Genomic DNA, 25,707 nt, shown 5'->3' with positions numbered 1-25,707 from the left:
TGAGTGTTTGCAAACACAAAAAACCGAGACATGTTTGTTTTGATGTGAAATCACAATACAAATTCTCCATTCAAATTAATGAAAGAAACGGATAGCAAACAGCTACGATACATGTGCATATGGGAAAAAATAAAAAATGGACGTCTGAGGACTCAGTGGCAGCAGGAGGGAGGAGAATAGATGACTGCGGATACTGCTAGCCTATCTGTGCAGATATGGGAGTAGAACTCGTCACAAATTATACTGACTGGTTTGTTTCTGTTTATTATGTGTTTGCATGCACGTTATAGTATTTCTTTGTGTTTCTTTGGCTGGGTTTGAATTTATAATCAATAAAGGTTATTTTGCAATATATTAGTACGCACCTCTTTTTATAAAGCCATCTTTTCTTTTGTTGCTACATGAGGATTGAGTATATACTGTATCTCGGTCACAGAAAACATGCTAAAGACAATGAGGAAAGCACATGGCGAGGAAAGTACCGTATTGGATCTGTACTAATACATGAAAGCAAGTGGAGACAGTAACCCACTGTACACATCTATCTCATATCCAGCCTATATTAGGCCAGAGTCACACAAGCATATACATCGGACAAGTGCTATCCAGTTTTTTATTGGATAGCACTCACACCAATGTTATTCAACAGGGCAGTGCTGATGACAGAATCAGTCTTTCAAAAAAATCACAGCATGCTGCAAATTCACTCTAAAATCAGAAGACAGTCACCCATTCAAGTCTATTGGTGTGTAGAAATCATCAGACTGCACTCAGCTGACATCTGAGTGCAGTCCGATTTCCACAGGCTCACACAATGGAGAAAATGGAGACATTTTTTTCTCCATCTTCTCCTCATCCGAGAGGATCGGATCACACTATACTGACACTCTGATCAGAGTTTGATTGTAGTGTCATTAGCATAATCGACCCGATTCTTTCAAATGAGAGAATCTACAGTCATGTGACCCTGGCCTTACAAGGAGAGACATTTCCACAAGAGAAAATCTGAAACTTGGATCAAGCTGAAAACCTAATATCAGGGGTCAGAAAATGAATGAAGGTTTAAAGACTGCAATTTAGTGCAATTTTGTTAACAAAAGGTAATTACTTACATTAGTAAAACACATACATAAGTAAAACATTTTTTTTCATGTTAAAGGTATGCATAGTTGTTAAGTTATGTAAGCTAAAACTAGGAGGTGAACCCACACAAAAATAATGGAAATATTTTCTCTTCTAATAATGATACAACCAATATACTGCTAATTAAAAGTAGCTTAGTGTTTTTTCTCAAGTTTTTAATGGCATTTTTTGTGCTTTATTTTATTTTTTTAAAAAGTAGTGTGGCCAAATATTACTTTAAAGAGGACCTTTAATCTTTCCTAACATGTCTATTTCAGTAACTACTAGTATTTCCTAAAAACTATAACAATTCGGGTCATGATTTTTACAATGCTGTGCTGTAAGGCTTCTCTATTTCTGTAATCATTTCTGAATAGATTGACAACTGGATGTTACTATTTCCCTCGTCAAAGGGGTGTGTCCCTGAATTTTATGACATGCACAAAATGCTTGCTGCACACGCAGGGCTGCCATTAGGAATTTCGGGGGCCCCATACTGGTAACATTTTGAGGCCCCCTTGAGACTCCACCCAGGCTCCGCCTCCATCCCTCAAACCTTCTACAGTCCCACCGCCAACTCTTGGAAAAACTCCACTTCTGCACCACGTCCTCACCAATCACACATTAACAGATCCCATTGAACACCATATCACATACATAGCCAGCAGCTTTTGTTTCGGCCAAAAGATGTTTTAAACCGATACTACGACAAGGAGACTCTTCTGGCTGGGCCCTACTCTAACCTATTAAACATTTCTTATAATATCCAATACTCTTTTTGATATATTTTTCTTTATGGGAATGTATCACATACATTTTTAAAAGATGACCAATAATGCCACATATTACCACCACATAGTGACTGGATAATACCACATACAAGGAACAAATACCGTTACACCATGACCAGACCACATATTACCACCACATAGTGACTGAATAATACCACATACAAGGAACAAATACCACCACACCATGACCGGACCACATATTACCACCACATAGCGACTGAATAATACCACATACAAGGAACAAATACCGCCACACCATGACCAGACCACATATTACCACCACATAGTGACTTAATAATACCACATACAAGGAACAAATACCGTCACACCATGACCGGACTACATATTACCATCACATAGTGATTGAATACTACAATACTGATCATTAATAAAAAAAATACAATACTAATATTACCATAAGTGCCATTATACACAGGAGCTCTGTACATAGTATACAGTGTATGGTGTAAGTGTTCAGGTAATACAGGGATGGGATCACCAGTGACACTATACACAGGAGCTCTGTATATAGTGTCAGTGTACAGGTAATACAGTGATCCCAGTGACATTATACACAGGAGCTCTGTATATAGTGTTAGTGTACAGGTAATACAGGGATCACCAGTGACATTATACACAGGAGCTCTGTATATAGTGCCAGTGTGCAGGTAATAAAGTGATCACCAGTGACATTATACACAGGAGCTCTGTATATATTGTCAGTGTTCAGGTAATACAGAGATCACCAATGACATTATACACAGGAGCCCTGTGTGTAGTGTAGTACATAGTGTACAGATAACACACCGACTCAACACTGATATCTCTAGTTGAAGTCCTTCATATTCGCTTTTCTCCTTCATCCTGCACAGACCACCATCACTTCTCCCAGCCAGGACTTGTCTCTGCAGAAAATAACAGTTATCTAGAGCAGTTTGCAGAGCACATTCCCCAATTTTTCCCCAACTTTTACACTACACCAGGTGAATAAAAAAAAGTGACATAGTGCCGCCCTGCACAGTAACAGGACCCCTACTCACTGAAAACAGTATCCTCAAAAATAAAATACATCCTGCCCTCATGTGTCTCATGCTCATCACCATCCTGACCCCCATGTGTCTCCCCAGCATTCTGTCCCTGTGTGTCTCCCCAGCATTCTGCCCCCTGTGTCTCCCGAGCATTCTGCCCCGTGTGTCTCCCCAGCATTCTGCCCCGTGTGTCTCCCCAGAATTCTGTCCCCGTGTGCGCCCCAGCTTTCTGCCCCATGTGTCTCCTTTGCGTTCTGCCCCATGTGTCTCCCCAGCGTTCCACCCCATGTGTCTCCCCTGCGTTCCGCCCCATGTGTCTCCCCTGCGTTCCGCCCCATGTGTCTCCCTTGCATTCTGCCCCATGTGTCTCCCTTGCGTTCCGCCCCATGTGTCTCCCTTGTGTTCCGCCCCATGTGTTTCCCTTGCGTTCCTCCCCATGTGTCTCCTCAGCGTTCCGCCCCATGTGTCTCCTCAGCGTTCCACCCCAAGTGTCTCCTCAGCGTTCCGCCTCATGTGTCTCCTCAGGATTCTGTCCCCATGTGTCTCCTCCTCTTTACAAAATAAAAAAAAAAGTTCTCCTTACCCTTCCGCTGCTCCACCGACAATTTAAACGACGATTTAAAGTAAACCTGCATCTGAGGATGCAAGTTCAGATCGCTAGGGCCCGGTGAGCAGAGGGGGGGCCCCATACGCCAGTAATGCCCTGTTGGCAGCCCTGTGCACACTGATAACACACGGATGACATTCGTATGTCATCAGCGTGACACGTACCGGCACCTGGAGATAAGCGGTACAGTTCGCGCTGTTCCCCAGTGCCGGCTGCTTAAGGCAACTCTCATCATTGTCATCTGAGAACAGCGCTAGAAAGAGACAATGATGGGTTATTCTTAACCAACAGAGGGAAAGCCACCCGATGGGGGCTGATATTACTAGCCAGGGAAAGGGCCATTAGCCAAAAATGATCCATGGCTATTAATAACAGCTCACAGCTGTTTGATTCGCATTTACTGGCTAGATTACAGGTAGATTACAAGAGGACCCCAGAAAAAAATTGGCGTAGGGTCCCCCTATAAATTCTACCCAGCAAAGGCTAAACAGACAACTATGAGCTTATATTAACAGCCAGAGAAGGGGCCATGGATTTTGGCCCTCTCTGATGCTATTAGCATTAGCCCTCAGCAGAAAAAGAAATTGCGCATCAATAAGATGCGCCAAATCTGATACTTAGCCTCAGCTCTTCCCACTTGCCCTGGTGCGGTGGAAAGTGGGGTAATAGGGTTGGGGTTGATATAAGCCTTGTATTGGCAGCCGACATGAAGCCCAGGGGTTCGTAATGGAGAGGCATCTATAAGACGCCTCCATTACTAACTGATCTTAGCGCGAGCAGGGGACAATGATGAGAGCTGCCTTCAGTAGCTGCTACCTGGGATCAGCACGAAATGTAATGCTTTTCCCAGGCGCCGGTCCGTGTCTCAGGGACACACAGATGGTACACAGATGTATCACACTGACATACGGACACACAGATACACGGATGTCACACGTATGCCACACGGATGTCACATACGTACATACGGATGGCACACTGACATGGTCCACGGATCTCACCAGGAATCACCTGAACAGGAATCATCAGGACATGTAAAGGAGGCCTAACATAGATATGTAAAAAGAGAGCTGAAAGATTCTCTTGAAAGTTGAAAATAAAATACTGAAAAGTCTAAATACACAGTATTTTGAGTTTTTGCAATTTTGGCATTAGTACCATTTTTTTTTTAAAGAATGCTTTGAGTTTATCCTTTCTTCTGAAGTTTTTCCCCTATCGTCTTTTTTAAAGGACTTCAAAAAGTTAAAAGATACTCCTGTACATGTTGCAAAATAAAAATAGGATATCCAAGAAATTGTAAATACCAAAAATGAAAGAGTGACGAGAAATGGCTTGTAAGGTGTATACACAGTCACAATCATTTTTGAGAAAGAAAATCATTTAAAAATATTTAATGGCAGGGTACAACCATGAACGCCTCATATTCACCTCCTGACATTATTCATGGCTTAAAACGTGAAGTATCATTAAATCCAAGTAACAAGTAACATTAGTTCCCAAATACATATTTAGTGATTTGTTGAATTAAAAACACTTTTTTCAATATAGTCAAAGATTAAATCTGTCCACTGATTAAAGCAATCTCTCTAAAAAAATGTATTACTACCCTGCCAAATATTTGCTATTTAGCCATATGATTTTGGTCTATCTCAAAATTCCTGCCAACTTCTCCTCATAGTATCTAGAGTTTTCTTCTAAATCTTCCCACGGAATAAAGGCTCCTTGTTCACTCTTTTGCTCATTTTCCCCTTCTTCATTCAGGACCACATCTGGCTCTACAAAATTTTGCCATACATGCAAATAATCAGCACTCTTCATCATTCGGAGTTGGCATCCAGCAGAGCTAATGCCCCTTAGAGCACCACGGATTTCAGATTCCTCCCACTGGAAAAGACGGGCAACTACCAAACGTATTTTCATTGTCTTATTCCGTCGCAGACACCGAGCAATGGACGCTGCGCAATTAACGCATGGGCTAGATGACACATAACAGATAACACTGACAGCACCAGAACTGAGAAACTGTGGTAGGACATTGGAGAAAAAAGCCTCCTCTGCATGGGCTGAGGCATGCTCATCTTCCAGGTACCCACGAAAGACCTGGCCTTCTCCTCGTTCTACAGTATAGCATAACAGAGTCTTATTTCTCCCAGAGCTATACTCCACATTCTTGAATTGGAACATAAAGGAAGAAGCAGGAATCCGACTCCTAGGAATAAAAAAATAGAAAACAATGTTAATGAGATTTAAATTATCTAAATTTACTAGAATTTACTGTAAATAAGAATATTATATATATCTATCATCTAATGTCTCTTTGCAATTGTAACCCTTTATCATGAGGAGAATTACCCTTTAAGCCAAGGATGTCAAACTCAAATACACAGAGGGCCAAAATTAAAAGCATGGACAAAGTCGCAGGCCAACCTTGATATTTGTTAAAAAAATGTTTATAATTGAGGACATTTTTCCTTTTCAAATAAAACAATTAACTTTTGGAATTATAGTGGTATAATATGCTATGTAAGAGCAGTTAAAAGCATGTGTCCCAATGGCCTAATTTAAATATGTAATAACAAAGGATGAAAAACCTTGAGCAAAACAGATGAAGTATGATGCAAACGAAAGTTCCCCCAAACACAGTATGATACCCCCACAGTGAATTTTTCCACATGCACTGTACCCCTCTACCGCAACCCCCCCAACAAAGAATGGAGACCCCATCACAGTATGATTCTCCATCTGTAATCTCCGCACAGCCCTCCATACAGTATAATGGGCACAAAAAGTCCTCCATACAGTGTAATGGGCCCCACATAGTCCTCCATACAGTGTAATGGGCCCCACATAGTCCTCCATACAGTGTAATGGGCACCACATAATGCTCAATACAGTATAGTGGCCACACGTAGTGCTCCATACAGTATAATGGCTCCACGTAGTGCTCCATACTGTATAATGGCCCCATATAGTCCTCCATACTGTATAATTGCCCCACATAGTGCTCCATATTGTATAATAGCCCTCACAAAGAGCTCCATACTGTATAATAGCCCGACCTAGTCCTCCATACAGTATGATGGGCTCCACTTAGTCCTCCATACAGTGTAATGGGCCCCACATAGTCCTCCATACAGTGTAATCGACCTCACATAGTGCTCCATATAGTGTAATAGGCCCCACATAGTGCTCCATACAGTATAATGGGCCCCACATAGTGCTCTATACAGTGTAATGGGCCCCACATAGTCCTCCATACAGTATAGTGGGCCCCCACATAGTCCTCCATACTGTATAATGGCCTCACATAGTGCTCTATACTGTATAATGGCCTCACATACCGCTTCATACAGTCTATTGAGCCCCACATGATGCTCCATGCTGTATAATGGCCCCATATGATGATCCATACTGTATAATGGCCCCATATAGTGCTCCATATTGTATAATGGGCCCCACATAGTGCTCCATACTGTATAATACACTGTATAATGGGCCCACATAGTGCTCCATACTCTATAATGGTGCCACATAGTGCTCCATATTGTATAATGGCCCCACATGATGCTACATACTGTATAATGGCCCCACATAGTGCTCCATCCTACTAATATTATAAATGCGAAAGTTTGTGAGTATGTATGTTTGTTACTCTTTCACGAAAAAACTACTGGACGGATTTGCATGAAACTTTACAGTAATATAGATTATACATCGGAATAACATATAGGCTACAATTTGTAATGATTTTATGTAATTTGGGTTGTAATATAACGATACATGTCAATTAAGTCGGAAAAAAATCTGGCCTCTGAGAGCTATCTTGGCGTACGCTGCCTAAACCGTTGGAGTTACACAAAGATGATGTACCGTAGAATTGTTTGTCTTGAATATTTCTAAATAAAAGTCCGCGACAGCATATATCTACCTTTTATGTGGAAGCCACTATGACCAAAATTATGAACCATAAATTTAATTAAATGAGATACTATTTTACAATGCACATTTTAGTATATTTATCAAACTTTTTAGTATATTTATCAAACTCTTATATACACAAATACACAGGTGATATTTAAATGGCTGATTTACAGCAGTCAGAAGAGATTGATAATACAATAATTTGCCCATAGTGGATCATTGTATAGTGAGGTCACAGTTGCCGCCTGTCCACAGTCAGAATACAGGGGTGATCATATACCGTGGCCAGGTACAAGTGTGGCACAGGGGGTTCACACTCGACCCCCAGGGACTGACATTTCCTAGAAACTTTGGCAGCTGTCAATCATGAGCTCACCCTGATACATTACACTCTGGAAACAGCTGAAGGGAGAAGGATAATTTCTGACATTTTCTCATATGTCAGGAACAGGTTACTAGGGAACTACACGTCCCAGCACGGCCTGCCCGCGCCCACAGCCCGGGGGGAGTGTGAGGCTTCCTCCTGCAGGTTGCCCGGGGGCACCGGGCCGTCATTGTCCTCACACAGGGGGTCCCCGCCGCCATTGTCCCTCCACACAACACCGCATAATAAAACATGCGCTCACCTGCGCCAGCTGCTGCAGCCGGGAAAGTTCTGAGCGCCTCACCTGGGCGGAGGGGAAGTGACTCACACACGGGGAGGGGCAGTAACCTGAGCGCGGCTCCATGGAGGATGCACACACTGCAGCCTGACAGCACCGGCAGCAGCGCTACACAAATGGCGTCCTCCCCTCCTGTGTGCAGCACAGTCCTGTGTGTGTGCAGCGCAGCATGTCACCAACAGCACCACAGGCTGCTCTCAGCTCCCACAGAGCACTGGGAATGGTTGCTATGGGTAACCGCGCCACAGCTGCTCCTCACAGACCAGTCATATACAACTGACATCGTCTGTACAGCGATCGTAATATAACTAATTAGATTGTTTTAGTATTTTGTTTGAACTTTACTAAGTACCTATTTTGTAATTAGTTCTTATAAAAATGCGTAAGTCTAACATTTCGCAAAGCTCTAATAAAGCCCGAGCTATGAAAATAATTAGACGTGATGAGACGTCTCAACAAGCCGAGCAACGAAGGCTTGAGCAGGCGGTGCGTTGTGCGGCACATAGAGCTGCAGAGACTCCAGAACAGTCCCAAGCCCGACGTGAACGGAATGCGGAGTATCTGGCGTCTCAATGGGCTGCTGAAACTCAAGAACAGTCCCAAGCCCGACGTGAACAGAATGCGGAGTATCTGGCGTCTCAACGGGCTGCTGAAACTCCAGAACAGTCCCACGCTCGACGTCAGCAGCAAGCGACTTACATGGCGTCCCAAAGAGCCACTGAAACTTATGAAATGGCCGAATCTCGCAGACGCACTGTTGCTGAAAGGGCAGCACAGCGACGTCAAACATTTACAAGAAATACATGGATATTGTTTAATAAAGCTGCATTTGAGTATGACGAGACTCTTGATTATGAAACTCACAAGCTTATAAAAATAGAAGCAATGACCATAGATTGCAAATATTGCGGAGCTCTTAAGTGGAAAGAGGAAGCAGCAGGTATGTGTTGTTTGGGCGGGAAAGTAGCTCTTCCTTATATAGACGAGCCAGTTCAACCTTTAAAAGAGCTTTTCTCTAATGAAACTGATGAATCTCGCCTTTTTCTAAATAATATAAGAAAATACAACATGTGCTTTCATATGACGTCTTTTGGAGCAGATCAAATTGTCTCAATGCCAGGGTTTTGCCCGACCTTTACAATACAAGGACAAGTATACCACCGTATCGGTTCTTTAATTCCTACGTCCATTTCGCAACCACAATTTTTACAAGTTTATTTCATAGGTGACGAAGAAGAACAAATCAACAGGCATACTGAGTGCGTGCAAAGCGTAGATAGAAACATAGTTAAAAAATTACGAGTACTTCACGACCACAACATTTTGGTGCATGAATTTAAAACGGCTAGAGACAGAATGATCAATGACGATCATTTCAAAGTAGTGATTCATCCAGACCGTGTACCACGTGGTCAGCATGAGAGACGATTCAATGCCCCTACTACAAAGGATATAGCTGCTGTAATAGTTAGTAGCGAACAAACTATGTCTCGGGACATCGTTGTGCAGCCGCGCGATGGCATGCTCACTAGGGTTCCCGATACACATAGATTCTATGACGCTCTCGAGTACCCAATAATTTTTTGGAAAGGACAAGAGGGGTACAGCATTGATATTCCTCAGATAAATCCAATTACCAAACAAGCAATGCCAAGCAAAAAGGTGTCCTGCAAAGATTTTTATGCCTTTCACTTGATGGTCCGTCGCAGCGATTTTAATTTGATGCTTAAGTGTAGGCTCCTACTTCATCAGTTTCTGGTTGACATGTATGTAAAGATGGAAAGTGAGCGCTTAAGGTTCATTTCTTTAAATCAAAAAAAACTGCGCGCAGAAAATTATATTCACTTGCAAGATGCAATAAGAAATGATGCGGATTTGGATCCAAATAACTTAGGTCAGATGGTGATTCTCCCGTCATCATTTGTAAATAGCCCGAGATACCTACACGAATACACACAAGATGCGTTCACATACATACGTAATTATGGGAGGCCTGATTTATTTATTACAATGACTTGCAACCCCGCTTGGCCAGAAATCACCAAAGAGCTTATGGCTGGTCAAAATTCAACGGACAGACATGACTTAACAGCCCGAGTATTTAGAATAAAAGTACAGAAGTTGGTAGCTCTACTTACAAAAGGTAACATATTTGGTGATATGCAATGCTTCATGTATTCGATCGAGTGGCAAAAGCGAGGTTTGCCTCATGTGCACTTACTGCTGTGGTTAAAGGAAAAATTGCATCCGAACCAAATTGACGAAATCATATGTGCTGAGATACCAAACCCAGAAACCGATCAAAAGCTCTATGATACAGTGACAAAGAATATGATTCACGGGCTATGTGATACATTCAATTCTTCATCGCCATGCATGAAGGAAGGAAAATGTACCAAAAAATATCCGAGGAAGCTTTTAAAAGATACTCAAACCAATGACAAAGGTTATCCTTTGTAAAGGCGCAGAGCACCAGAGAATGGTGGACGCACGACGATTATAAAAACCCGTAGAGGAACACAGAAAATATTGGTGGACAATAGCTGGGTGGTCCCATATTATCCACTCTTATCAAAAATTTTTAATTCTCATTTAAATGTAGAGTTCTGTAATACGGTACAGGCGATAAAATATATTTGTAAATATATTAATAAGGGTAGCGACCAGGCTATTTTTAACATCCGCCAGCAAGGGAATGTTAACATTGACCCAAGAGATGAGGTGCAGACCTTTGGAACCGGCCGATATGTTAGTAGTAACGAAGCAGCGTGGCGGATCTTAGGTCTGCCTCTGCACGAGAGACACCCAACCGTCACTCATCTCGCGATTCATTTACCCAATGGCGAGAGGGTTTACTTTACGGAAAATAATCTTAGAGAGAGATTAGAAGCACCACCTAAAACTACACTAACTGCATTTTTCCTGTTGTGCCAAAGTGATACGTTTGCAAAAACATTACTTTACATTGACGTGCCTCGCTACTATACTTGGAATGTGGTACGGAAGCAATGGAAACGTCGTTTACAAGGAGCACCTGTCGATGGCTGGCCGGGTGTGAAGGCAGGAGACGCTCTAGGTCGCATTTACACAATGCACGTTAGCAATTTTGAATGTTATTGCTTGCGTATGCTGCTGAATGTAATAAGGGGTCCAACCAACTTCTCGGATTTAAAAACATTTGAAGGTCAAGAACTTGCAACTTTTCGGCAGGTGTGTGAGAAGATGGGGTTGTTGGAAGATGATAACCACTGGGATACCACCTTAGAAGAGGCCGTGCTATGTCGCTCCCCGGCGCAAATAAGAGAGCTGTTTGCCATATTGATATGCACTTGCAGTTTATCCAATCCTCTACAACTCTGGCACAAGTATAAAACTGCGTTATCAGAGGATATCATGCACAGATTTGAAAGAATGGATCACGTTAACGATGATCTCTGTTTCAATGAGGCGTTGGGGCTTATCGAGGACAAAATATTAATAATTTCTGGAAAGAAATTGTCCGATTTTGGTCTACCCTCACCGCGGCGTAGAGGAGAGCTGTCGAACGAGTTGATAAAAGAGCTAAGCTATGATACCAACCAGTTAGACGCTCACGTTTGCGAAACTGAGCCACGTTTGCTACCTGATCAAAGAGAGATTTATCACAAAATAGTAGGACGAGTTGAGAATGGTGAAGGCGGACTTTTTTTCCTTGATGCCCCGGGTGGTACAGGAAAAACTTTCTTGATTAATTTACTTTTAGCAAAAATTTGTAGCGGTCATAACGTTGCATTAGCTGTGGCTTCCTCTGGAATTGCTGCAACATTGCTAAGCAGTGGACGGACGTCACATTCAGTCTTTAAATTACCTCTTAATCTGGTGAACGAAGAAACCCCATCGTGTAATGTCAGCAAGAGCAGCGCCCGTGGCCTCCTGTTGCAACAGTGCAAACTAATCGTGTGGGACGAGTGCACAATGTCACACAAACGCGCCATCGAAGCTCTTGGTCGTTGTCTACAAGACTTACACAGTAAACAAACAATAATGGGTGGTGTGGTTGTTTTATTGGCTGGGGAGTTTAGGCAAACTTTGCCTGTCATCGAGCGAGGCACTGCAGCAGACGAAATTAACGCATGTCTGAAATCCTCATATTTATGGACCAAAGTTGAAAAGCTGCACCTCACCACCAACATGCGTGTCCAGTTATTCAGTGATCTAGAGTCGGGCGCGTACGCTGAGAAACTGCTCGAGATCGGTGAAGGTCGAATCGAAACTGAGGAAGAAGGTATGGTTCTATTCACTAACCAATTTTGTCATGTTGTGGATTCGGAAGACGCACTTATTGCTCAAGTTTTTCCAAATTTGCAACAAAACATGCACGATGAAAATTGGCTATGTGAAAGAACTATACTAGCACCAAGAAATGAAACAGTTGCGAAAATCAATAAAATTATCTTGGACCAAATAACCAGCGATGCAACAACCTACAGCTCCATCGACACAGTCATGTCATGTCTGAAGACTGTACGAGCTACCCCGTGGAGTTTCTTAACTCTTTGGAGCTATCCGGGGTCCCATCTCATAAGCTCGAATTAAAGGTCGGTATACTCGTTTTGTTAATGCGCAACTTGGACGCCCCGAGATTATGTAATGGCGAGTCACTGAACTAGGCAGGCACATTGTAAAGGCCACAATTTTAACTGAAGAAGCTAAGGGTGAAAATATTCTTATACCACGCATCCCAATAATACCCAATAACTTACCCTTTAATTTCAAACGTTTGCAGTTCCCACTTAAAGTTGCATTTTCAATGACCATCAATAAATCGCAAGGGCAAACTTTGAAGGTAGCGGGGATACATTTAGGCACGCCCTGTTTTTCCCACGGTCAGCTATACGTAGCTTGCTCACGTGTTTCTAAATCGCAAAATCTACATATTTTCGCTGAACGAAAGAAATCAAATAACATAGTTTACAGGAGTATATTGCAGTAAAAACACATAGATAAATTACCTGCAGATGTCCATTATTCCAATTACATACTAATTCTTTACTAACACGAACAATATTAAACGCAAGTAACTTCAGTCCGTCCTGTTTATTAATCAGTGTTTAGTAATCCGTTTGTGATGAAATTTGATATGGATAATTTCAAGCCTGGGGAAGGATATAGGGCTACTTTTTATAAACACACCATACAGGCGAAGATTATATAAAACTGTAAACCTGATTGACTGACACACCTAGCGGTCAACGCACAGCCGAAACCACTGAACTTAGCATCTTGAAATTTGCAGATAGGTTCTATTATAGCTTAAATGAGCACTAAGAAAGGAATTTTGATAATTCCACCCTCAAGAGTTTCCCTCTTCATATTATAGGGGTTCAAAGATTGTATGGAATCCGTCAGTTTTGAAGTTAGACATCTGAAATTTTGGATGTACGAGTAACTAAATAAGATTATTTTTTTTTACTATTAAGATTATTTTTTTTTACTATTAAAATGATCTGTCACGAAACTTAATGTGGCAGACCAAATTCCATGCGAGTGAAGCCGCGGGTAAAAGCTAGTACAGTATAATGGCCTCACATACTGCTTCATACAGTCATACAGTCTAATGAGCCCCACATGATGCTCCATACTGTATAATGGTCCCATATAGTGCTCCACGCTGTATAATGGCCCCATATAGTGCTTCATATTGTATAATAGTGTTGAGGAGAGCTATAGGCTCAAATACTTAATTAACCTCCAGACATAGGAGATTGAGAGGAAAGACCCACAAAGTGTATTATTTCACCTTACATAAGGTTGTATAGATCAAAAGATGGCTGCCATTTCCTGTTTCATCACACCATGCTCTGTTCTGGAAGGAAGCTGCATTCTATAGAAGGACTAACCAACCACAAAGCAACACATCGCATGAACTACGCCCCCCTGATGACCTCATGGACTATGCTCCCCTGATGACCGCATGGACTACGCCACCCTGATGACCTGCAGGGCACGTATCAGGTTAGCTAAAGCTGACAATGAATTAAGGCTTGCAAGAGATGTCAAAAGCAATAAAAAAGGATTTTGGGGGTATGGCAAAAGTAAAAGAAAAGTCAAAGATGCTATAGGATTTTTACAGGATGAAAATGGAGAAATGGTAAGAGAGGATGTTGAGAAGGCCGAACTTTTTAATTCCTATTTTGCATCTGTTTTCTCTCAGAAAGAAAATGTAACATCAACTGATCTTCACTGTCCTTTTAAAGGAATAGAGGAATCCAAGTTATCTGTAAACAGAAAGATTGTGAGGGAATATTTAGCTAACATAAATGAGTTCAAGTCTCCAGGTCCAGATGAATTACACCCCAGAGTACTGAAGGAGATCGTAGAAGAAATTTTAGAACCACTCTCCATAATCTTTGAAAATTCTTGGAGAACAGGAGAAGTCCCAGAAGACTGGAGAAGAGCAAATGTTGTTCCTATCTTCAAAAAGGGGAAGAAGGTGGACCCAGGGAACTATAGGCCGGTGAGTCTGACTTCTATACCAGGAAAGATCTTTGAACAAATTATTAAACAAAATGTATGTAAGTACATGGATAAGAATGAAGTGATTAACCAGAGTCAGCATGGGTTTGTAACTAACAAGTCATGTCAGACTAACTTAATTTCCTTCTATGACAGAATCATTGACTGGGTGGATCAGGGAAATGCTGTAGATATAGTATATCTTGACTTCAGCAAAGCATTTGACAAAGTATCTCACACCATCCTTATTGAAAAAATGACCAAGTATGCAATGGACCAGGCAACTGTTAGGTGGATTCATAACTGGCTTAGTGATCGGACTCAAAGGGTGGTTGTAAATGGCTTCACATCCAGCTGGATGAATGTCTCAAGTGGGGTACCACAGGGCTCCGTCCTGGGACCTGTATTGTTCAACATCTTTATCAATGATTTAGATGAAGGAATGGAGGGTAAACTGATTAAATTTGCTGATGACACAAAGCTAGGAGGGATAGCTAATACTAGAGAAGAGAGAGAGAGGATTCAAAAAGACCTAAATAAACTGGAGCAGTGGGCAGCAACCAACAGAATGGTTTTTAACAGGGAAAAATGCAAAGTTCTACATCTGGGCAATAAAAATGAAAAAAGCATATACAGAATGGGAGGAATAGAGCTAAGCAACAGTACATGTGAAAAAGACTTAGGTATACTAATAGATCATAGACTGAACATGAGTCAACAGTGTGATGCAGCAGCAAAAAAGGCAAATACAATTCTGGGATGTATTAACAGAAGCATACAGTCTAGATCACGTGAAGTCATTATCGGTCTTTACTCCTCTTTGGTCAGACCTCATCTGGAATACTGTGTACAGTTTTGGGCACCACATTTTAAAAAAGACATTGACAAACTGGAGCAAGTTCAGAGAAGAGCGACCAGAATGGTGACTGGTCTGCAAACCATGTCCTATGAGGAACGCTTGCAGGATTTGGGAATGTTTAGCTTGCAAAAAAGAAGACTGAGAGGAGAATTAATAGCTGTCTACAAATATGTCAAGGGCTGTCACATTGTAGAAGGATCATCTTTATTCTCATTTGCACAAGGAAAGACTAGAAGCAATGGGATGAAACTAAATGGGAGGAGACACAGATTAGATATTAGAAAAAACTTTTTGACAGTTAGGGTGATTAATGAGTGGAACAGGCTGCCATGAGAGGTGGTGAGTTCCCCTTCAATGGACGTCTTCAAACAGAGGCTGGACAGACATCTGTCTGAGATGATCTAGTGAATCCTGCTTTGAGCAGGGGGTTGGACCAGATGACCCAGGAGGTCCCTTCCAACTCTACCATTCTATGATTCTATGATCTATGACCTCATGGACTACACCCCCCTGATGACCGCATGGACTACGCCCCCTGATGACCTCATGGACTACGCCCCCCTGATGACCTCATGGATCACGCCCCTTGATAACCTCATGGATCAAGCCCCCTGATAACCTCATGGACCACGCCCCCTGGACTAACCAATCAATACAGCTGGTTACTCACATTCTGGGCTAACCGAGCCCACATACAGTGTTTATATAAGTTTATGTTCGGGTTGAATAAAGACACTTGGAGCTGTGCCATAGCTGATCAAGGAGAGCTTACATCCGACTGTGTGTGTGTCTCATGTTATTCTTTCTTGCATGCACTTGATCATATCCATTAGGCCATGATCAGGCAACTAGTGAACATACCAAAGTGTTCACCCTAACATTTTTGGTGCCCAAAGTGGGGCCAGCAGAGGGAGAGCCCTATACCTTTAGGACCGGCGATTGGAACGGCAGGACGCACTGAATACTCCGAGCCAGGAGACTGATCACCTCCATAACAAAACACGGTAAGTCTGCTGATTTTTATAATCTGTAGTCTCTTCCTGTGTTCCTCGGGGTATCCTGTGCAGATTGCCTGACTGTGTCCGGTTTTCGAGGTATCTGTAAGACAGCAGAAGGGTCTCTCCACTGCTGGTCATTTTAATTGTGGAAGAACAGTCACATGCTAAGTTGCGTGCTGCCTGTTATGTGTCGTGTTGAGGGGAGATTGATTGGTATTTAAAGGGAGCAAGTGGGTTTTTGAGCGGTATCTGGAGAAATAAAAGGATATTGTCTGTGGTATAGTTCACGTTTGTCGCCTGTGATACGATTTCTGTTCTGGTGGAGAAAGTAGGGGTACTTAGCCTGGAGTGATGGACTCGGCATGGCCTAGAGTGATTTGACTTGGCCTGGTACCGACACGGAGCCTGGAGTGAGGGACTCGGCCCGGAGCCTAGTAAATTGAGTTTCGGCACGTAGCCTAGAGTGAGTGACCCGGTACGGGGCCTGGTAATTGAATAAATACGAGGTGTTTTATTTATTTATATATATATATTTATATACAGTATATATATATATATATATATATATTATATATATATATATATATATATATATATATATTTATACAGTACAGATCAAAAGTTTGGACACACCTTCTCATTTAAAGATTTTTCTGTATTTTCATGACTATGAAAATTGTACATTCACACTGAAGGCATCAAAACTATGAATTAACACATGTGGAATTATATACTTAACAAAAAAGTGTGAAACAACTGAAAATATATCTTATATTCTAGGTTCTTCAAAGTAGCCACCTTTTGCTTTGATGACTGCTTTGCACACTCTTGGCATTCTCTTGATGAGCTTCAAGAGGTAGTCACCGGAAATGGTTTTCCCTTCACAGGTGTGCCCTGTCAGGTTTAATAAGTGGGATTTATTGTCTTATAAATGGGGTTGGGACCATCAGTTGTGTTGTGCAGAAGTCAGGTGGATACACAGCTGATAGTCCTACTGAATAGACTGTTAGAATTTGTATTATGGCAAGAAAAACGCAGCTAAGTAAAGAAAAACGAGTGGCCATCATTACTTCAAGAAATGAAGGTCAATCAGTCTGAAAAATTGGGAAAACATTGAAAGTGTTCCCAAGTGCAGTTGGAAAAACCATCAAGCGCTACAGAGAAACTGGCTCACATGAGGACCGCCCCAGGAAAGGAAAACCAAGAGTCACCTCTGCATCTGAGGAAAAGTTTATCCGAGTCACCAGCCTCAGAAATCGCAGGTTAACAGCAGCTCAGATTAGAGACCAGGTCAATGCCACACAGAGTTCTAGCAGCAGACACATCTCTTCAACAACTGTTAAGAGGAGATTTTGTGCAGCAGGCCTTCATGGTAAAATAGCTGCTAGGAAACCACTGCTAAGGACAGGCAACAAGCAGAAGAGACTTGTTTGGGCTAAAAAACAAAAGGAATGGACATTAGACCAGTGGAAATCTGTGCTTTGGTCTGATGAGTCCAAATTTGAGATCTTTGGTTCCAATCACTGTGTCTTTCTGCGACGCAGAAAAAGTGAACGGATGGACTCTACATGTCTGGTTCCCACCGTGAAGCATGGAGGAGGAGGTGTGATGGTGTGGGGGTGCTTTGCTGGTGACGCTGTTGGGGATTTATTAAAAATTGAAATCATACTGAACCAGCATGGCTACCACAGCATCTTGCAGCGGTATGCTATTCCATCCGGCTTGGTTTAGTTGGACCATCATTTATTTTTCACCAGGACAATGACCCCAAACACACCTCCAGGCTGTGTAAGGGCTATTTGACCAAGAAGGAGAGTAATGGGGTGCTACGCCTGATGATCTGGCCTCCACAGTCACCAGACCTGAACCCAATTGAGGTGGTTTGGGGTGAGCTGGACCGCAGAGTAAAGGCAAAAGGGCTAACAAGTGCTAAGCATCTCTGGGATTGTTGGAAGACCATTTCCATTGACTACCTCTTGAAGCTCATCAAGAGAATGCCAAGAGTGTGCAAAGCAGTTATCAAAGCAAAAGGTGGCTACTTTGAATAAGCTAGAATATAAGACATATTTTCAATTGTTTCACACTTTATGGTTAAGTATATAATTACACATGTGTTAATTCATAGTTTTGATGCCTTCAGTGTGAATGTACAATTTTCATAGTCAAGAAAATACAGAAAAATCTTTAAATGAGAAGGTGTGTCCAAACTTTTGGTCTGTACTGAATATATATATTTATATATATATATATATATATATATATATATATATATGTGGCACTCCAGGGGTCTGGTTGCCACAGTAATAGAAATATTATGTCTGAGAGCAAGTGGGAGGTTTCTCTGGTCAGGAGCCCTAAGCATGCAACACGGCCCACCCAGACCTGGGAGGGGAGGAATCTGCCGTTATAAACTGGGTCTGGGGCGGGATTAGAGAGTGAAGTCCCAGACAGAGACGCAGTCTGGTCTGGAGGACAGCAGACACAGGGAAAGTGAGAACAGGAGCTCTGTAGGAGCAGAAGCAGAAGACCAGGGGCTGTGAGCAGAGATATAGCTCGCCCTGGCTGAGGACACTAAAACCGAACACCGGAGTCTGAGGCTGTGGGGAGTGATATACACCCAGCAGCAGAAACCAGCCGGCAGGGGATTCCAGGTCCTCTGGCCATAGAAGCCCGGAGGCTCAGTCACAAAGAAGGGACCAGCGCCGCCATCCAGGAGCGGAGGCTAACAGAAGGCCCCAAGTCACCAGCCATACGGGTGAGCACCACACGGTATACTCAGGGACGTGGGCTACTTGTAACCGCTGACAGCAAGGTAGCCAGGAAGAGTGCAGATAAACAGGGAGGCCTACAACTCCACCTGGCCAGGGGAGATCCTGCTTGCTCACAGACTGACCAGGCCCCTTATACTAGCCAGAACTCCCGGGAGCGTCTGCCTTATAACATCAGTAAAGACCCTGAACTGCACCACACGTCTCTGTGATTCCTTGCCACACCAGCACCATTAGCACTGGGACGCTCACACCATCACTCCCATCATCTCTCACATTAGCTGCCCTGAGGCAATACTTCTCCCGTGGGGAGTTATCCCATACTCGGCTGCGCAAACAACATCAGCCTCAGCGGTCTGCAGCGCAGCGGCGGTCCCCACTGACCGCAATCCACGGGTGGCGTAGTCGGACAATTACAATACCAATAGACTGCCACTGGTTTGACCACCCTGAGCCACGGACCGGGTCGCCGCCACATGGAGACTACAACCCCCAGCATCCTACAACAAGTCCGGTTCCGGGTTCCCCAGCACAGGCCCAGGGGGCGAGTCAACTTTGGCGTAGTCGGCAGGATTTCGTGCCCGCAACCACCGGGTACTGCGTGCCTGAAAAAGACTTTTGTAACTTACCTGTGGTGAAGTTTCCCGCCGTCCGGAGCCGATTCCCGCCATCAGACGCCATCTTGGACCGTTTCCCGCCGTCTTCCCGCCATCCGCAGCTGCTTCCCGCCATCGGACGCCATCTTCAGGACGCCGAGCAGGAAGAAGAGGGGCGTGGACGCCGAAAGCGCGCGAGACCCGAAGCTCCGCCCCACGCATCGACGCTGCGCAAGGTCCTGGAAGGGAGGAAGAGCGACGCTGACGTCATCGGAGCGCGACGCCAGGTCCTCGACCCCGACGATCGACTGTGGAGCCGCGGCCTACGGAAGAAGAGCATCGCAAGGTAGGCCACGGTCCACTAGGGGGGAAGGAGGATGTCGGACACCGAGGGGAGCTTCACCGCCACACCGGCCGCCAGCGCAACCGCTGCTGCGGTCATGCCTTTCACCATGCCCTATATCCCGGGGGCAACCTGGCTACCCCAGTACTCAGGGGAGTCACATACCCTAAGTGACTTTAGGGAAAGACTGGATAGCCTCTTCCAGGTATACCCCCTCATGGAGGAGCAAAAAGTAAGCATCCTGGTGGCCCAGTTAATCGGGGCAGCCCAAAGGGAGGTAAAGTCCTGGCCACCTAGGAGGAAGAGAACTGTCAGAGAAATACTAGCCCGGCTGAAAGACACATTTGACACCCGCACCTCAGCCAAAATAAAGCTCCGATTTTATGGGTGCAAACAGCGGGCACATGAGAGTATAAGAGACCATGCTCTAAACCTACAAGAGGCCCTGAGAGCCATTAAGCAGGCAGACCCTCACAGCGTGGGAAATGAAGACAAGCTGTTGACCGAACAATTTATTGAAGGTCTACTGTGCAATGCCCACCGAACCCAGTTGCGGGCAATGGCCTTACAGGACCCTGACCTGGACTTTGCACAGTTCAAGGACAGAGCCATCCGGGTGCTCCGAGCACCGGCACCAGGTGGCGCTGTGACCCACAGGCGCCCTGCTATCACTTATCACCAGGACGCGGCACCCTTGTCTGCAGGGCCTGTGGGAGCTGATGCGCAGGCTTTGAACAATAACACGGCTACAGACCTGCACCATCAGGTCCAAGAGCTGACTAAGAGCGTTGCCGCGCTAACCAGAACTGTGCCGTCTTTACAGGTCTCTTCTCCAGGAAAGATCCAGCTGGCATCCGGACCGGAGGACGTCCCATGGCACCGGCTGAGGAGGACCCCACCGGCCAGAGGAAGACCCAGCGACAGATACAACGAGGACGGACGACCCATCTGCCGCCGCTGCAATCAACCCGGACATATGGCAAGGTACTGTTATTTAAACGGGCACAACCTGGGGTAGAGGGCCAACCCCCAGGCATAAGATCATCAGGCCCATCAAACTGGTGTGATAAATACGTAGGGGGACGTCCAATCTTGCCTGTGATACTGGATGGCATTCCTATGAGTGCCCTACTAGACACTGGGTCACAGGTGACCACTATCCCGTACGTGCTCTTTAAGCAGTACTGGAATGACTCGGACATAACCCGCTACCCAGATGACGACCTGAGTATCATCGCCAGCCATGGTCAGCCCGTGCCGCAGGTGGGATTCATGGAGGTGACCATTAAGATCGGTAAAGTCGAACTAGCGGCACAAGGACTGATTATAGTGGACATAGACCGTCACCCTAGAATAACCTTGGGAACTAATGTGATTGAAAATTGTCTTGCAGAGGTGATTCTCATTTTACAGCAGGTTGCCAAGAATGCCAGTTCCAGCCAGCAGCGTGTCCTCCAAAAGGAGATCCGGGCGCTGATGAAGCGGCAACAAGTGGAACTATCTGGTGGTGAGATAGGTAGTGTGAGAATGTGTGACCCTTTCCCTATTGCCATGCCCCCAAAAAGTGAGATGATGATTTGGTGCCGGGCAGCTATTGGTCTAAGAGGTAGAGACTACCAAGCAATGGTAGAACCAGTCTACTAGGACAGTAGGCCCACAATTTTGACAGCACGGGGGGTGGTCGATGTACGCCATGGGAGGGTGCCCGTTCGCATCATAAATATCGGGGAGAGAGAAGTATACCTGCCCCGGTATGCCACGCTAGCCAAATTGTTCACCATCAACCAGAACTCCGTACAGGCCGTAGAACCCTTGCCTCCATCTCAACCAGAGGAAGGTAACGGCTCTAAGAAACCAATGGAGGACTGTTGTCAGCAACTGCATTTGGGTACTGACTCCACCCCCTCACACCAAAAACAGGGAGTCTATCGGGTGGTTCAAGAGTACGAGAGAGTGTTTAGTAAACACCTGCTAGACTTCGGGCGAGTAAAGGGGGTAGAACATCACATCCCCACGGGAGACCATCCTCCCATAAAGGAGAGATACCGACCCGTACCCCCTGCACACTACCAACACGCCAAGGGGATGCTAAGAGACATGAAGGAGGCTGGGGTAATCAGGGACAGCTGTAGCCCCTGGGCAGCTCCACTAGTCTTAGTGAAAAAGAAAGACAACACCATGAGAATGTGTGTAGACTACAGGAAGGTCAACCGTATCACACACAAAGATGCGTACCCATTACCAAGGATAGAAGAGTCCTTAGCTGCATTCAAATCTGCTAACTTCTTCTCTACTTTGGATCTCACTAGCGGGTACTGGCAGGTTCCTGTAGCAGAAGCGGACCGGGAGAAGACCGCATTCACCACCACGATGGGTCTCAGCGAATTTAACTGTATGCCGTTCGGGCTCTGCAACGCACCAGGAACCTTCCAACGGTTGATGGAATGCTGTCTGGGACACTGGAACTTCGAGACGGTTCTGTTATACCTGGACGATGTCATCGTCTATTCCAAGACCTACGAGGACCACCTGAAACACCTGGCAGAAGTGTTTGAAGCTCTGGCAAACTACGGCCTAAAGGTGAAACCCTCCAAGTGTCACCTCCTGAAACCAAAGGTGCAGTACCTGGGACACGTGGTGAGTGCTGACGGAGTGGCTCCCGACCCTGATAAGATCACCGTGATTAAGGACTGGCCAAGACCCTCAAGCATTAAGGAAGTGCGGCAGTTCCTCGGGTTGGTAGGCTACTACCGAAGATTCATTCCCGGTTTCACCAAAATGGCAGCCCCTATGCAGGACCTCCTGATAGGTCAATCTCGGAAAGCCAAAAACCAGAAGCCGCCCTTCAGGTGGGAAAAGCTGGAAGAGGAGTCCTTCTGCCAGCTGAAGATGGCCATCACGGGGGATGAAATCCTAGCATACCCTGATTACAGCCAGCCCTTTATCCTCCACACAGACGCAAGCAACATCGGGCTAGGAGCCGTACTGTCCCAGGTCCAGCAGGGGAAAGAACGGCTAATCGCTTATGCCAGCCGAAAGCTACTGCCCACGGAGAGAAACCCTGAGAATTATAGCTCATTCAAGCTAGAGTTCCTGGCAGTGGTGTGGGCAGTGACCGAACGTTTCAAGCATTACCTTGCCTCTTCCAAGTTCACCGTGTACACGGATAACAACCCGTTGACACACCTGGACACTGCAAGGCTCGGTGCTCTGGAGCAGAGATGGATGGCCCGCCTGTCCAACTTTGAATTCACCATCAAATACCGGGCGGGAAGCTCAAATGCCAACGCGGATGCCCTGTCTAGAATGCCGAACTTACCGGACGTAGGGGAAGATCCAGAAGATCTGGAAGAAGTCGAGCTCCCTGCGTTCCACCGTCATGGGATTACCCTGTATTCCCACCGTGTGAAGGACAGGCGCTCCGTGACGTTCAATCCCTTGCCCCACTACAACTGGGCGGAAACGCAAGACAGTAATCCCGCAGTCCGTTTGGTGAAGGAAATGCTGACCTAGGCCGATGCCCGTCTTGACCCAGATGCTCCGGAGGACACCAAGCAACTGTGGAAGGAGAAAAGTAAGCTGTTCCTCTACAGGGAGAAGCTGTGCCGGAGAATGGTTAACTCTCAAACACATGAGTTGACCTGGCAGGTAGTGGTCCCAAGACGAGACGCGGCTATGGTTCTGGAGGCATATCACAACGGAGCAGGGCATTTCGGATGGAAGAAGCTGGAGTTCTTGTTGCGTGAACGGTTCTACTGGGTAGGCATAAGAGGAGCCATCGAGAGGTGGTGCAGAGACTGTGGCACGTGCCACCTGAGAAGAAAAGACCGTGCCAGCCAGAAGACTCCCCTGCAGCCCATCATCACCACTGGAACTGGTGGCCCTGGACCATGTGAAACTGGCTCCAAGCAGATCTGGGTATGTCTACACCCTCACAATCGTAGATCATTACTCCTGGTTCCTGGTGGTGGTCCCAGTCAAGGACTTAACATCTCAAACAGCAGCTAGAGCCTTCCAGCAGCACTTCTGCCGTCCGCACGGGTACCCGGACAAAGTGTTGACAGACCAGGGACCAGCCTTCGAAGCAGAGGTCTTCCAGGAGTTCTGCAACCTGTATGACTGCAAGAAGATAAGAACAACGCCCTATCACCCTCAAACCAATGGACTCTGCGAGAAGATGAACCAGGTGGTGATAGATCTGCTAAAAGCATTGCCCCTGGAAGAACGCAGTCTGTGGCCTGAGAAACTGCCCGATCTGGTGGACCTGTATAACCACATCCCTGTAGGTTCCACCAACTGTACCCCGGCTTACCTAATGAGAGCAAGACCTGGTAAGCTGCCTATTGACCTGGATATGGGAGTCCTGACACCTGAGGACACCTCGCCAGAGGCAGACTGGGATACAGAACGGCAGCAGCAGTATCGGAAAGTACAGGAGAGCGTCGAGCGAAGTCTGTCTCAAGCTAGAGAAAGGCAAGAGAAGGCTTATAACCAGTATGCTCCCGCTGTTCCCCTGGTACCTGGAGAGCAGGTCTTGAAGAGGAAGAGGTGGCTCCACAAGTTGGAACGACCAGTGGGAGAAGGACCCGTACACCGTACTGCCCTCAAGCCATGAGAACCCAAAAATCTGCATAATCAGTAAGGATGGAGGAGAAACCACAGCCATTGTCTCCAGAGACCACCTGAAGAAGTGTCCCGAGCAGCTGCAAAGCCCTGAAGAAGATCAAGAAAACCCTCAAACCGCAGAGGAAAGGGAAGAAATGATCAGTACGGTACTCGGAGACTTCCCCCCGTCTTGGACACAAGTAAACGGCGCTGTCGTGGTACCCGTCCTCACCTTTCTCCAGCCAGCCCCGCAAGTGCCTACAAAGGAACCGGTAGAGCTGGAAGAGCAGCCGGCCCAAGAGGCAGAAGAGTCCACACCAGCAGTCCAGGAGGATCAACCCTCTGCTAGTAGTGAGCCTGCCATGCCCCTAGTGAGCCAAAGAGTGCGCAGACAGCTGCCCAGCTTACCTACAACCTCCCCTACACCCTGTAGTGCAGAACCAGTTAGTGAGCTCCGTAGGTCCACTAGAGTCACTAGAGGTCAGATGCCCGCTCGCTGGAGAATATAAACTAATGCACTGTGAATTTATCTGTTTAACTGTTTATGGTTTATGTTTGTTACCTGTTGCTAATTATGTTTCTCAGTTACCCTCCAGATTTATTTGGACTAACAGGTTATGGATGCTGGATAACCGGAACAGTTTTGTAGATAGTTGCACCTTGGTGCCTCTTGTGAAGACGGCCGCGGAAGAGAAAACCTGTCTGGCGTGGCCTCCTTGCGGCCCAAAGTAGCTAGCTTCAGCCTTGCAGCCACGCCCAAGGCCAACGCAAAGGGTTTGCTTTGGACAGGTCCCCTACTTCGCTTAAAGCTTCACCTTGGGTGACATGGACACCCTCCAGTTACACAAACTTCACCTTGGGTGATATGGACACCCGGTTACGGACACGCCGTGACCTCTACAGACTAAAGTT

At 45.4% G+C, this 25,707-nt stretch overlaps 1 protein-coding gene across 1 annotated transcript in view; it reads right to left on the bottom strand.

The window, feature by feature from the left end:
• Window positions 1-4,965: 4,965 nt before the first annotated feature.
• The window catches only part of APOBEC2 (apolipoprotein B mRNA editing enzyme catalytic subunit 2), a 145,727-nt gene continuing 124,985 nt past the window's right edge, over window positions 4,966-25,707 (bottom strand). Inside the window, exon 2 of the mRNA XM_073670624.1 lies at window positions 4,966-5,757. Within this exon, the coding sequence (XP_073526725.1) occupies window positions 5,193-5,757 (565 nt within the window). The 3' untranslated portion in view covers window positions 4,966-5,192. The remainder of the gene's footprint in view (window positions 5,758-25,707) is intronic.

This window comes from Phyllobates terribilis, unplaced genomic scaffold (genome assembly GCF_046119375.1).
Source record: "Phyllobates terribilis strain yellow unplaced genomic scaffold, ASM4611937v1 Scaffold_2__4_contigs__length_985480577, whole genome shotgun sequence".
NCBI lineage: Eukaryota > Metazoa > Chordata > Amphibia > Anura > Dendrobatidae > Phyllobates > Phyllobates terribilis.
The sequence above is the reverse complement of the archived record's forward strand: the minus strand, read 5'-3'. Positions and strand labels throughout refer to the sequence as shown.